This window comes from Hyla sarda, chromosome 5, assembly GCF_029499605.1.
Source record: "Hyla sarda isolate aHylSar1 chromosome 5, aHylSar1.hap1, whole genome shotgun sequence".
In the NCBI taxonomy this organism is placed as follows: Eukaryota; Metazoa; Chordata; class Amphibia; order Anura; family Hylidae; genus Hyla; species Hyla sarda.
The window spans coordinates 24,560,357-24,574,969 of NC_079193.1; the positions used below are offsets into that span (position 1 = coordinate 24,560,357).

Below are 14,613 nucleotides of genomic sequence, written 5' to 3' on the forward strand. Positions count from 1 at the left end.
TTCATGAGGAGTAAGGCCAAGACCGGGGGAGTTATCAAAACCTGTGTAGAGGAAGAGTAGTGCCATAGCAACCAATCAGATCACTTATTTCATTTTAGGCTACTTTCACCCTGCCGTTATGACACAGCAGTATGACAGCCGTCAGGGAACCCGAAGAGAATAGCGGGAGAAAATATACTGCAAGCGCAGTCTTTTTCTCCCGCAACTCCCGCTACAAAATAACAGAGCCCGACGAACTCCATTGACTATAATGGGATCCATCGGGACTCGTTGTTGCCCGTTTTGCCCTGTAAAAAAAAGAACTTAACGGCCATCCTCGACAGGTTGCAACGGTAATGTGAAAGTAGCCTTACCCCGATGTACATTTCGCACTAGGGCTTTGTCTAATGCATTGCAGAAAAAAATTACAAAGCAGCCGGAACACCGACGCGTTTCTGGCACCTAGGCGCCTATAATCCTAACTGATGTTTCCTTTTTTTTTTCAAGGGATTGAGAATTGAGGGTTTCGTTGCAGGACTGAATCTTGTCATTGCAGTGTATAACTCAGCTTCATAGTTTCCTTGTATCACGTTACCGCTTGGGTTTGCCAACACAAATTGGAGTTACCTAATCATTATCACTTCTTGCTCTTGTGTGATCACCACACCTAAGCTGCGTCATATGGTCAATGTTGTGAAATGATCTTATTTAAGCAAAGATAGGGGAACACCAGCAGTAAAAAATAAAAAATAAAAAAATAGATACTGCTTTAAATGCTGCCTTACTGTTTTTTTGAGCCTGTGTTATTCCTCATGGAAATACATGACTACTCCTCTTGTCACTGGACATGTATTACGTAGTCTGATACTGTTCAGTCATGCCTATTAGGGACACAATTGTAGGAAAACACCCTATTAACAAAAAAGTTACAAAAAGAGTGACGAAGAAAACAGAGCGATCCCTCCTGGCTGTGTCACATTATTGAGTCACACGCGCAATGTAAGTCTATGTGTCTTGATCACATGACACAGCATGAAGAGGAGTCTTCTCCTGGCTCGTGCTCCTAATCGGTGGAGGTCTTAACACTCAGATCCCGGACGATCAAAACTTTTGACATGTCTTTAGGATGTGTCAAAAGTTTTTTAAGTGACGTGCGCTTTAAGTGAATGGGGCAATACCACCCAGGGCCCATGGAATCTTGGAGGTACAGAGAAGAAGTGGTGACTCAAAAAGGAAAATGGCAGCTGTTCATATTGGCTGGTCCAAACGCAACGCATTTCTTATACAGGTGAAACTCGAAAAATTTTAATATTGTGCAAAATTCATTTATTTAAAGGAGTACTCTGGAGCGTAGCTCTTTCAAAGACCTTTCCAACGATGCCTCATTTGTCAAATTTGGCCCAGCCATTCTCTTGTAATTGCCACCTGTAGCAGTAAGCAGCCATGTCATAAAGACTACATTTCCCATGACTCCCTGCGCCAGCTTCCTGTTAGCTGCTGCTCTCTCCCCCTCCTTCCCCCCCCCCCCCCCCCCCCCGAGGAAATTATAATAAATTATAATAAAGTGACGCCCACAGCTCCTTCCCTTGTGGATATCTCCTCCCATCCTCCCCCTCCCAGCTCATCAGCCCTCTCCATGTGCCCACTAGCCCACTGATCCACCCATCCATGTGCCCACTAGCCCACTGATCCATGTGCCCACTAGCACAGTGTTTCCCAACCAGGGTGCCTCCTGCTGTTGTTGCAAAACTACAACTCCCAGCATGCCCGGACAGCCGAAGCTGGAGGCACCCTGGTTGGGAAACACTGCACTAGCGGTGTCACAAGAATGCCGCAGCACTATGCAAATAGCGTAGGGCTAACGTAGGCAGCGATAGGAGCCTAGCGTTAGCCCTACGCTATTTGCGTAGTACTGCGCATGCGCAGAATAAATTAACTTTGGGGGAGTAGCCGACTCCGGGCGGGGAGGCCGGCGCAGCCTGCAGTGACTCATGGGAACGATGAGTCACCGGGCGAAGATGGCGGCGGATCAAGAAGAAATACAGGTCGAGCGTCATCAAAAGACCCAGCTTCCGGCTGGAGAGAAAAGCGAAGAGAAGACCGGGAAGAAGACCATATCGAAAACGTGAGGATATTAGAATGTTATATAACTTTGCCTCATGCTCCAATTCCCCCATAAAAGGTTAGCTCCGGAGTACTCCTTTAAGTAATGCAACTTAAAAGGTGAAACTAATATACAGTGTGAGAGAGACTCATTACATGCAAAGCTAGATAGTTCAAGGCGTGATTTGTCATAATTTTGATGATTATGGCTTACAGCTCATGAAAACCTCAAAGCCCCCCCCCCCCCCCAATTACTATGATTTGGGGAGCCATTGTTGGTCACTGTGCTTCATTAAGTCCAGGGTCAACGCATCCGTCTACCAGGAGATTTTGGAGCACTTCATGCTTCCCTTCCTTTTAAGTTGCATTAATGAAATACAATGGACTTTTGCGCGTTATTCAAATTTTTCGAGATTCACCTGTATAGCTCATATGAGATGAGCGAACTTACAGTAAATTCAATTCGTCACGAACTTCTCGGCTCGGCAGTTGATGTCTTTACCTGCATAAATGAGTTCAGCTTTCAGGTGCTCCGGTGGGCTGAAAAAGGTGGATACAGTCCTAGGAGACTCTTTCCTAAGAATGTATCCACCTTTTTCAGCCCACGGGAGCACCTGAAGGCTGAACTCATTTATGCAGGAAAAGTGATCAACTGCCGAGCCGAGAAGTTTGTGACGAATCGAATTTACTGTAAGTTCGCTCATCTCTATACAAAGATTTTTGTTGGAGACAGGGTAAGTGGTTACACCTTCCATAATGCGATTGATGAGATTGGTCAATGGGAAGAGGTGTAAGGAGGGTAAAATTGGTTGACCAGTGGACCAGGGGTGTAACTATAAAATACTTTTACATGCATTACCAGGACCTATAACATATTACAGGTTTAGATGTAGAATGAAAATCCGCACTGTGGGGGGAAATAAATTGCCTCCTCAAAACCACCAGTCTACAGTATGTTTGATAGTATTTGGCTAACTATTACAGTAATAAAGTTACCAAATAATACAGCTACACAAGGAGCAAGTATATCACCATATACAGTAAGAATGCCCACTTTGTGCCCCCCAAAAACAGTAAAAGTGTCCCCCTTGTTCCCCTAAAACAGTATGTTTCCCCTTTGTTCCCCCAAACAGTAATGGTGCTCTTTTTGTGCCCCCAAAACAGTAACACTGTCCCCTTTGTGCCCCGAAAATAGTAAGCGTAATAGTAAACAGTAATAGTGTCCCCGAAACAGTAATGATGCCCAATTTATTAATATTGGCTGGGCTCCTATAAACTTACCCTCTTTCCCAGGTGTCCTCTTCCTGCAGCTTTTTTGTTCTGCTCCCTCCTCCTAGGCCACAGGCTGGCTTACACCTGAGGCCCAAGAGGCTCTGGGAGCACATTGATGACATCAGGGGCTTGAAAGACTGATCAAGGGATAGGAATCCTAAACTACGCTGTCCATTTTAGGACATTGTCAGTCGTCAGCCGTACCTCCGTCAGGGAAACAGCGTTCCGCCTCCTCCCTCGGACCAATCTCCGTCAGGCGTCAGCCGCAACTCCCTCCTCCCTCCTTTGTCATCCTAAAGTCTCTCATCCAAAACTCTGTCATCCTAAAGTCTCTCATCCAAAACTCTGTCATCCTAAAGTCTCTCATCCAAAACTCTGTCATCCTAAAGTCTCTCATCCAAAACTCTGTCATCCCTCAGACGAAAAACCTTCCTGCCGTGTAGCAGAGCCGAGTCAGTGTCCGCTCTCTGTATAAGTTGTGTAGTTCTTTCCCGTCTGACCACAGTGCTCTCTGCTGACACCTCTGTCCATGTCAGGAACTGTCCAGAGCAGGAACAAATCCCCATAGCAAACCTCTCCTGCTCTGGACAGTTCCTGACATGGACAGAGGTGTCAGCAGAGAGCACTGTGGACAGACTGGAAAGAACTAAACAACTTCCTGGTGAGTACTGAAAGGATTAATATTTTTTAAATAGAAGTAATTTACAAATCTGTATAACTTTCTGGCACCAGTTGATTTAGAAAAAAGTACCCCTTTAACTCAGAATTTCCTTACAGGGTGAAAACACTGGAAATCCCTCTAAAGATAACTCTTTCCTAGATGTTGACAGAGTAAGCAGTGACCAGCAGAGTCATCGTCATTGCACATGAGCCATTACTATACACAGGAGCAGGTAATGATTGTGCAACCAAAGTGGATAATAGTAGAAACAGATCTAACACAGGATAAGGTTCCCCTATGGACCCGTGTATGTAAGACGACCTACTGAGTCAGTAGAGTTTACCGATAATGTATCCGGTTAATCATTACATGTACATTCCACAATATGAAGAATCTGGAGTTGAACATTGCCTTGACTTTGACCACATGAAGAGTGTGTTCACACAGCGCGAAATACGTTGTAGTATTTTACCTTACGTGCAAATTTTGCTCTTGATCAGACATAATTTTTTGTGCATGCATATTTTTCTGATTAAGGGCCCAAAAATCACACGTAAAATAAAATAACAATAACATGAACATATTTCACGAATTTACATGTATCCGATTTGTTGCAGAAACCTCTGTGGGTGAGAATAAGTTCTATTTATCTTAACGGGGTAATCCACTGCCCCAGCGTTCAGAACATTTTGTGGGCTGCGGGGGTCAAGATGTCACGCCACGCCCCCTCAATGCAAGTCTATGTAAGGGGGCGTGGCTGCTGCCACGCCCCCTTACATAGACTTGCATTGAGGGGGTGGCGTGACATCACAAGGGGCGTGGCCGTGAAGTCCCAACCCCCGCAGCCCGCACCCAGCTTTCGGAGCAAAATGTTCCGAACGCTGGGGCATTGGATTACCCCTTTAATGGGGGTTTTATTGTGGCATGCACATGGATTTCTGCAAGCCCTATTTAAATGATTTTTTTTTTTTTTACATATCGGACGCATCCATGAGTAAGGATGAGCAGGAAACGGAGAGCATAGTGAGAAGTCTGGGGTTCACTTACTTTTGGGAATATAAATGTAAATTGTACATAGCATTTCATGTATGGTATTTCAAATTTAAAGGGGAAAAAAATCGTCGGGAACAGCATTAATGTACTTGCATCCGGGGCAAAGAAAAAAGGAAAAATTCTAGCAGTAAAACTTACGCTCAACAGATTTAATAAGCCAGAAATCCTCCTGCCTTGTCCCTTATATATTATCACTGCCTCATACAGTCATAATAAAAACCATAAAAAATAAACATACGAAAAAACTAGGCAAAACGTTCACTTTACCCTCTTGCAGGACCATTTAGAACCTTTTAGCTCCTCAAGAGACAGTGTTATTCTTGTTTACCTTAATGTGTTTTACTGTTTATCTACAAATAACAAAGTACATATCTAGTGGGTTTTTAGGAGCGCCCCCTAGTGTCTCTGGGGACACTTACCCTAGCTACCTAACTGTGCCCGACAGGCGTATCCTGAGCCTCCGCTATCTGGGAGCTGGGGTACATGTCTGCAGCAGTGCCTCCACCCAGTGATGTGGGGTCCTACTGGGAACATACTTGGTACAATGAGACTGACAAAGCCTAATGTGAACTAAATATATATATATAGTAAGTAGCAAATGAACAACATACATAGTATAATACAATAGTGTAACACAGATGGGAATGCAATGTGGATTTACCTCACCCACCAACTAGCACACCTGTGGCCCACCCCCTTATCTTCGCCCTAATGGCCGTTGGTGCACATAGGAGTGTTGGGGCCCTTATAAGTCCTGCTCCACAGCATCACTGAAGCAGCCTGCGCTGTGTAGTATCCGCCACTGGACCTCAGAGTCTTTACTTTGAGTAAGGAGACAGATGCCCTGTAGTGGAACAGGGAAGAGGCTTTAGGCTTACCCTCACAACACCATTAACCAGGTCAGTTCAGCAGCAGTCTCATTTCACCGTATTCACCGGACATCTGGACTCAGTGCTTGTCTCTGCCAGCAGGTCTCTCTCTCAGCTGGTGTGGTCCTGTGTGAAGCAAGTTCTCTCAGCTAGGCGCAGTCTCTGTGGTGCAGACTCTCACAGCTAGAAGCATGTCTTTTCTCTGGCTAAGCTTGTGGTCGTCTCAGCAAATCCTCAGAGCACAGGACCTGTGGGATGTCACAATCATGTGACCAAAGTCTCCACCAATCAGCATTATCTCTCATGAAATGGCTGCTAATCATGTGATCACAGCTCCAGTCTTTATTAACAGCATACTAGTTCATTTGTGGTCTCCATCCGCCATCTACTGGGTATTTCAGATAATGCAGCCAACTCCACAGAGGTTACACATACATGTAGACATAGTAAAAAAAAAAACAAGAACGGAGAGCAGGTGACGAGTCACGTACAAAGCAGAATGCCTTCTGGCTGCTGGTTGTGAATTTGATTGTTTGTCTTACATGACTCATGATCAGCATGCTGGGAGTTGTAGTTTTGCAACAGCTTAAGGCACCCTGGTTGAGAAACACTGCTTTATAGTAAGCCTCGTGGACTCAGAGTGCAGTTTCTATTGACACGCCCCCTCCATAATGCAAGAACACAAAGCATGTGAGCAACATATAAATGCTATTTTTTAGGGATATATAGGTCCTAGACACATAACAAATTGTATGTACATGATAAGGATTAGGTTCTTTTTTTGGCACTATGGTGCACTATGGTACTCTTTAAAGAAACACACTACTATTTTGACAGATTTACTATGTAGGAGCCTCTAGAACTTGGGGTTCCTCTTCATGCACATTTATCTAAAGGTCCTGGCCAAGATACATTGGTTTGTTGATATCCCTCCTAAAATCCAGCACCCACTCACAGCTATACCCCAGTTTAAAACTAATATATGGTGAGGTACATAAGAGGAACTGGATAGTATTAAAAAAAAAAAATCTCATTGTCACCTCTATGTGTATTACACGTCAGCTGCCACCTCCTGGTACTAAATAGATTTATAGGATTTAAAATAGTATAAGAAAAAAATAAGTAAACACAAAGATAAATTCTTTACTGAAGCTGAAAATTGTGCAGCATAGACAATAGATTCTTAGAATTTTAAGTAAAATAAGAATAAATAAATAAAAATATAAATAAAATAAAATCTAAGATCATTTCTATACTGAAGCGAAAAATTGTGCAGCATAGACAATAGATCTTAGATAGATTTAAACAGAACGTAAGAAAATTAAATAAATAAATTAAATTAAAATTAATTAATTAATTAAAATCAATAGAATTAAAACAAAGATGATTTCTTTCTTGAAGCTAAAATACAACAACTGTGCAGTATAGACAATAAATCTGACTTGCTTTAGATTTTGCGGAATGAAGTGTATCATCTGATATCTTGTCCATGTCGTAAAGCCCTCTTTAGTTTTTCTAAGCCTAAAAAAAATGAAAAAGAATGTTGTGTTTTCTTCTTTATTTCTAAAAAATTTATGTAATACAGGGGAGAAAATTTACAGTGAATTTATAAACGGATAACAAAAAAAATTAAAGTTTCTGTAAATATTTTTAACTAGTAAAAACGAAGTAAATAAATAAATACAGTGATAGATTTACTTTACAGAAAGACTGTGCGTTTTTCTAATGGATAATTCTAATGGTAATTTCAGATTTTTACACCCCCTTAATAATGCTATATTGAAATCTTTCAGGTTTGATCCTTTGTATGTTCTATGTAAGCATATGTGAGTTGCCAGCAGAAGAAGGGGAGAAATACTTACATACTTGTAAGTTGTCATCGGGGTAGGAGGTGGACACACGGAACCACCCAGGCTCACAGCATTCAAAGCTTTTACCAGGAATTATGTAAAGTTTCTCAGAATTAAACCTTTCCCATAGTTCCATCTCCGCTTCAAATGTGTTAGATGTCAAGAACTTTATCCAGGGGAAAGAAAAAAAAGAAAAATGATTGATGAGATATATGAAGAAAGGTGCAAATGGACAGATGGTAACAGGGGATGTTCTTCTGGGCAATGGTGCCGTTTCGCGCTATGCAAGCGGCTTGAAAGGCCCACAACGTCACTACGTGACGTTGTGGGCCTTTCAAATCGCTTGCACAGCACACGGCCCTGTCGTCAAGAAGAACATCCCCCCGTTACCGTCTGTCCGTGTCTGTCTTATATGCACTGATGTTTATAACCACATGAATAAAGAAGATTGAATGGCCGATAATGGTGAGTGCCCTGGTTTCATTCCTATGTGAACAGTGGTATGTATCTATCCTGTTTCTGATTAGCTTTTTAGGTGAAAAGGAGAGGGAGGAATGAGGAAAAGAAAACAATTATAAATATGGCAGAAGAGGGAACAAACTAGGAAGATAGGAAAAGAACAAAACATATAGATAGGAAAAGAACAAACATTTTTGAGAAAAGAGGGTGGAAGGGAAATAAGGGAAGAAAGGAAGGAGAGGGACGGATAGGAAAGAGGTAAGGGGAGTAAAGTATAAATGGATGGGGGGAGGAAAAGACAGAAGGAAGGGAAGAAAAGTACTAAAAGAAGGGGCAGCAGAAGAGAGGGGAAAAAAGTACTGAAGGAAAGAAAGAAAAGTACTGAATAAAGGGGCAAAGGAAAAGACACAAGGAAGGGAGGGAAAGTACTGAAGGAAGGGGGAGGGGAAGGACAGAAGAAAGGAAAGGAAAGTACTAAAAGAATGGGGGAAGGGAAGGACAGAATGAAGGAAAGGAAAGTACTCAAGGAAGGGGCAAATGAAAAGACATAAGCAAAGGAAGCATAGTACTGAAGGATGGGGGATAGAAAGGACAGAAGAAAGGGAAGAAAAGTACTAAAAGAAGGGGCAGCGGAAAAAAGGAATGAAAGTGCTGAAGGAAGGGGGGAAGGAAATGACAGAAGGGCAGAAGAAGAAGACAGAAGGAAGAAAAGGAATGTACGGAAGGAAGGAGTGTCAGAAGAAAGGGGGGCACCAGGAAGGGGAGAGAAGGGGCAAGAAAAGGACAGAAGGGAGGAAAGGAAAATATTGAAAGAAGGGGAAGAAAAGGACAGAAAGAAGTGAGGGGAAGGAAATTGCTGAAGGAAAGAAAGGAAGATGGCAGATAAAAGGGCAGAGAGAAGGAATAAAAGGAATTAAAGGCAAGAAAAGAAAAAGTAATAGACAATAAAAAAGGAAACAAGTGAAGTAGGTGATAGAGGTAGGAAAAAAATACTAAATAGAAGAAGTGTTTTTATTGCTGCTTTGCTCCATTTTCTCAGCTGCTGCCTTACTACAAGGGGATGAATGGCCAGTCAGAGCTTTCTCTGGTCATACAGCCGAATGTCAGGATGTCTTCAATATAGAAAGGGCTTGTCATGACAAAACGATCTTATTAAACCACAAATTCAGCTCTGCTATGCCTTGGAGTATAACATTGTTATGTTCACAGCTCTGATTTTGGTGGATATACCTTCCTGAAGTCGGCCCAGACATAGAGCCCTGTAGAGCGGTGGAGAACTGGTATTCCAAGCTCCTCTAGCCCAGTTACCATTGTCTTCTGAGACTCTTTAAGGAGCTTTATATTAGTAGGAAAGAATACATTGTCCAACCAATCTGTAAAGGAAATGTAGAATCTTAGACTTTGTATGTAGAGACACAACCCAAGGACAAGGGAAATAGTTACACCAAGTCATCAATGTATTCATATTTTTAAGAAATAATAAGAGAGGAACAACAGAGTTCTAAGGAAACATTCTCCACAATGATTTTATTGGGAAAACAAGTATTTAAATGTGTTATTTGGATTGCAAAATCAATGAATCGATACATGTAAATACAGGTGTACTTCCCTATTTACACCTGGATGGTATAAAGGTGTGTACAACTGCATAGGGATCTCTGTGACACAGTGCCCCCTACTGTCGGATAATAGGTATGTGTATGAGATTATATTATAGACAATGGAGAAAGATACTTCAGCTCACCCCCACGGCCTATCCACGACCCAACTCTGTACGAGGCAGCACATGAATATCATAGGGAAAGTGCAGGATAGTCCAGCACAGATCTCGTGCAAAAATGTGATTTTATTGTTTAAAAGCCAGAAACAGGAGACATAGAAGTAACGCGTTTCAGGTGCATTAGCTGCACCCTTAGTCGTACATGAAAATTATATAAACAAAGCTCCTTAAAAGGGGTACTTTGCTGCTCAGCATTTGGAACGAACTGTTCCGTACGTTGGATTCGGCGCCGGGAGCTCGTGACGTCATAGCCCCGCCCCCACAGCCGCCACGCTTCCTCCCATAGACGTGCATTGAGGGGGAGGGGGTGTGACATAATGAGGGGGCGGGGCTATGATGTCACAGCTGCCGTCATGAGGGGGCGGGGCTATGACGTCCAAATGCTGAGCAGCGGGGTACCCCTTTAATATAGGGGAAACGTGAAATAATCAGACATTGTGATTCTCTGGGAGCACATGTTAACCCTTCACATTCAAAAATAGTGTGTGGATACCAAGTAGAAGACAGACACATATACACACAAGTAAAACAACTTCACATAAGAAGCTAAACATATGGCACATAAAAACTCCTATTACAATTCAGAAAAAAGTAGATGTAAATCATAGAGGAGTAAAAACATATGTACCAAGTAGAAAAACGCATCAATGCCAATATATACAAGGAATACACATATTTTAATCTAATTTCAGAAAATATATCATATATATATATATATATATATATATATATATATATATATATATAGCGCGTGTATTCATCCAGCAAAAACATATGTGGAAGCACATAAAGTGGTGCATGTAGCAGAATACAGTATATTTATTAAAATATATGTTTTTTATTATTATGTTTATTAAATCTGTAATTATTCTTAAAACAGGCACCGCAATATGATGTATCCACATAAAAAAAGTGACATCTAACATGGTAAAAAAGAAAAAAAGAAGAAAAAAAAAAAAAGGAATTAATGAAAGATTGGAGATTAGATAAGAAGACAAAATATGTTACAAAAACATTAAAGGTAAAAAGAAAAATATCTATCGATATGACGTTTCTCCTATATTAAAGGGGTACTCCGGTGGAAAACTTTTTTTTTTAATGAACTGGTGCCAGAAAGTTAAACAGATTTGTAAATTATTTCTATTAGAAAATCTTTATCCTTCCAGTACTAATTAGCAGCTGTATGCTACAGAGGAAATTCTGTTCTTTTTCAATTTCTTTTTTGTCTTGTCCACAGTGCTCTCTGTGGACACCTCTGTCCGTGTCAGGAACTGTCCAGAGCAGCAAAGGTTTGCTACGAGGATCTTCTCCTGCTCTGGACAGTTCCTGATACGGGCATCAGGTGTCAGCAGAGAGCACTGTGGACAAGACAAAAAAGAAATTCAAAAAGAAAAGAATTTCCTCTGTAGCATACAGCTGATAAAAAAGGATAAAGGAAGGATAAAGATTTTTTAACAGAAGTAATTTACAAATCTGTTTAACTTTTTGGCACCAGTTGATTTAAAAAAACAAAAAAATTCCACCGGAGTACCCCTTTAAGGAGCTTTGTTTATATAATTTTTATGTATGACTAAGGGTGCAGATAACGCACCTGAAACGCGTTACTTCTATGTGTCCTGTTTCTGGCTTTTAAACAAAAAAAAACTACTTTTTTTGTACAAGATCTGTGCTGGACTATCCTGCACTTTCTCTAGATAATATTATATATTCATAAATACAAAAGGTATTTAGGGGCTTCTTCATGCCTTTTTAGTTTACAGACTTAAAAAAGATAGTAGACCCTGCTCAGGCCCTCCTTTAGTAGAGATGCTGTACAGAACGTTTCCTAGAGTGGAGGACTTGTCACTTCTTAGGAGAACATGGCTGATCTCTGGGATCAGGATATATAGTAGTTATACACCTCCCATCCAGCTCTATCTGTATATTGCTGCTGCTGTCTATATGGGATCAGGATATTTAGTAGTTATACACATCCTCTTCAGCTCTATCTGTATACTGCTGCTGCTGTCTTTATGGGATCACAATATAGAGTAGTTATACACCTTCCTGTGGCTCTATCTGTATACTGCTGCTGCTGTCTCTGTGGAATCTGGATATATAGTAGTTATACATCTCCCCTCATGCTCTATCTGTATACTGCTGCTGCTATCTCTATGGGATCAGGATATATAATAGTTATACATCTCCCTTCCAGTTCTATCTGTATACAGCTGCTGCTGTTATCTCTATGGAATCAGGATATATGGTAGTTATACACCTCCTCTCCAGCTCTATCTGTATACTGCTGCTATTTCTATGGGATCAGGATATATAGTAGTTATACATCTCCGCTCCAGCTCTATCTGTATACTGCTGCGATACCTATAGGATAAGGATATATATTAGTTATATACCTCTCCTCCGGCTCTATCTGAATACTGCTGCTATCTCTATGAGATCAGGATATGTAGTAGTTATACTCCTCCCCCCCCAGCTCGATTTCTATACTGCTGCTGCTATCTCTATGGGATCAGTATATTTATACACCTCCCCTCCCAACTTTATCTGCATACTGCTGCTGCTATCTCTATAGGATCTCTATATAAGAAAAAAAAAAAAAAGTTGCCAGAGTGCTTCTTTAAGTGTTTTATTCTGTGTGTCTTTTGATATATTTTGTGTATATTTTGGCTAATTAAATTATTAGTTAAATTAAATTACTTAGATATGCTAGAGTCCTTGTTAGTGTTTTAACTGTTCTCTTGGTGGGTCATATATACAGCAATGGGCGGCTTTCTTGTCATTTGTTGGTGCTGGATTGGAGGAGATCTTTGGAAACATGGCTGACTGACCTCTGTCCTGGAGTAACCGATAGACCATGTACTGGGTGGTTCCCGGACATTGGTAAAAGATTGCCAAGCGACTTATGGAAAGGAGGACGTGCTTGTTTTGGGTATGAAGAAACCCTACTCTGAGGCCACTCAATCCGAAATCCTACAAGTAAAGCATAGACACAAAAATCCACTGTTAGGGTTTTTATACAGTAAATGTGGAAATAAGCCCTTAGAGCAGTGTTTCTCAAACAGGGTATCCCCCAGCTGTTGCAAAACTACAACTCCCAGCATGCCCGGACAGCCTTTGGCTGTCCGGGCATGCTGGGAGTTGTAGTTTTGCAACAGCTGAGGGCACCTCGGTTACGAATCACTGTCTACAAAGGGTCTTTAGACCTTACCTTGCTGAGCCCCCATAAAAAGTGAGTTCTTTCTGGATCAGGAATACTAAATATATATAAAGAAAAATAAATTAAAAAATTTACGAATTTATTTATTATTATTATTGTTATAATGTATTATAATTTATTAATATTATTTTTTATAATTTATTATTATTTATTATTATTATTTTTATAATTTATTATTATTTTAAATAATAATAAATTATAAAAATAATAATAATACATTATAAAAAGATAAAATAAATAATTTTTTTATTTTATTTTTTTTATAATTTATTATTATTTATTATTATTATTTTTATAATTTATAATGATTTTTATTATTATTTATTATTATTATTTTTTATAATTTATTATAATTTATTATTATTATTATTTTTATAATGTATTATTATTATTATTATAATTTATTATTATTTAATAATAATCGCTATCTCGTAAAATAATAGATGAAACATTTGAAATGGTACACAACATATACCAACAGGCACTCTTTATTCATGTTAAATGTGCAAGGAGGAAGAGGTGGAGCCCAAAGGGGAAAAAAGGTGGAGCATAAAGAGAGAGAAGGTGGGGCCAAAAGAGGAAGGAATGGGTATTAAACTGGAAAAGGTGTACGTATCATAATGGCAGGCCATGTGGCTGCTATGGGGCTGTAAAGAGAGGGGGCCCTGTCCTGGTTGGTCCCATTTCTTTTTCTATTGGTAAGAAACTGAGCATATCTCCTCTCCAGGGAACTGCATTGTTATCAAATTAAAGGAGAACTGCAACGCAACACTTTTAACTTCCCCTGTGCCCGGGCTGCAAAAACTAAAAAAAAAACTTTAACTCACCTTCCTATTTTCCCCCGTTACGCCGATATCGGTGTCCCCTTCCTCCGGTGATGCTCTGCTTCCTGCTCCTTAGGCTCGGAACGTCACACTGCAGTAAGTGTATCGCCGGTCGCAGCGATGTCCCTCCTCGGGCCGGTGATAGGCTGAGCGCACTGTCATGTAAGGACCTTGGGCCCCGCCTTCTCCCTGCCAACCAGGCTCCTTACATGACAGTGCACTCAGCCTATCACCGGCCGAGGCGGGACATCGCTGCGACCGGCGATACACTGACTGCAGTGTGACGTTCCGAGCCTAAGAAGCATAATGCTGAGCATCACCGGAGAAACGGGACGCTGATATCGGCGCAACAGGGGAACGTAGGAAGGGGAGTTAAAGTTTGTTTTTTTAGTTTTTGCAGCCTGGGCACAGGGGAAGTTAAGTGTTGCGCCGCTGTTCTCCTTTAATGGAGGGAGGTGGAGGGACCAATGGGTCATGAAAACAAAGGGGAAATATACACCGGATCGTTCTGTCCTGGGGGACAAAATCAGACGCCATAATAGGAGG

At 41.0% G+C, this 14,613-nt stretch overlaps 2 protein-coding genes across 2 annotated transcripts in view; both read right to left on the minus strand.

The window, feature by feature from the left end:
* LOC130272959 (protein lifeguard 1-like) overlaps positions 1-7,009 on the minus strand; it is a 32,635-nt gene extending 25,626 nt beyond the window's left edge. The window contains exon 1 of the mRNA XM_056519016.1: positions 5,947-7,009. The gene's annotated coding sequence lies outside the window, so the exon portion shown is untranslated. The remainder of the gene's footprint in view (positions 1-5,946) is intronic.
* A 294-nt stretch (positions 7,010-7,303) lies between these two features.
* LOC130272960 (1-aminocyclopropane-1-carboxylate synthase-like protein 1) lies at positions 7,304-13,327 on the minus strand. The gene is made up of 5 exons (XM_056519018.1): positions 13,235-13,327; positions 12,855-12,996; positions 9,477-9,619; positions 7,800-7,953; positions 7,304-7,458 (listed from the first exon to the last, which is right to left on the minus strand). Exons 2-5 carry the CDS (start codon positions 12,880-12,882, stop codon positions 7,409-7,411), a joined length of 375 nt encoding a protein of 124 aa, XP_056374993.1. The 5' UTR covers positions 12,883-12,996; positions 13,235-13,327; the 3' UTR covers positions 7,304-7,408.
* Positions 13,328-14,613: the final 1,286 nt, after the last annotated feature.

Bases quoted from the DNA above. Each gene is read 5' to 3' on its own strand.
- LOC130272960 (XM_056519018.1), bottom strand. From the start codon at position 12,882: ATGGTCTATCGGTTACTCCAGGACAGAG. The intron at 9,620-12,854 runs GTCAGTCAGCCA...TTTCCTTTACAG, and splicing joins TCGGTTACTCCAGGACAGAG to ATTGGTTGGACAATGTATTC. The intron at 7,459-7,799 runs GTAAGTATTTCT...CATTTTTTTTAG, and splicing joins CGATGACAACTTACAAGTAT to GCTTAGAAAAACTAAAGAGG.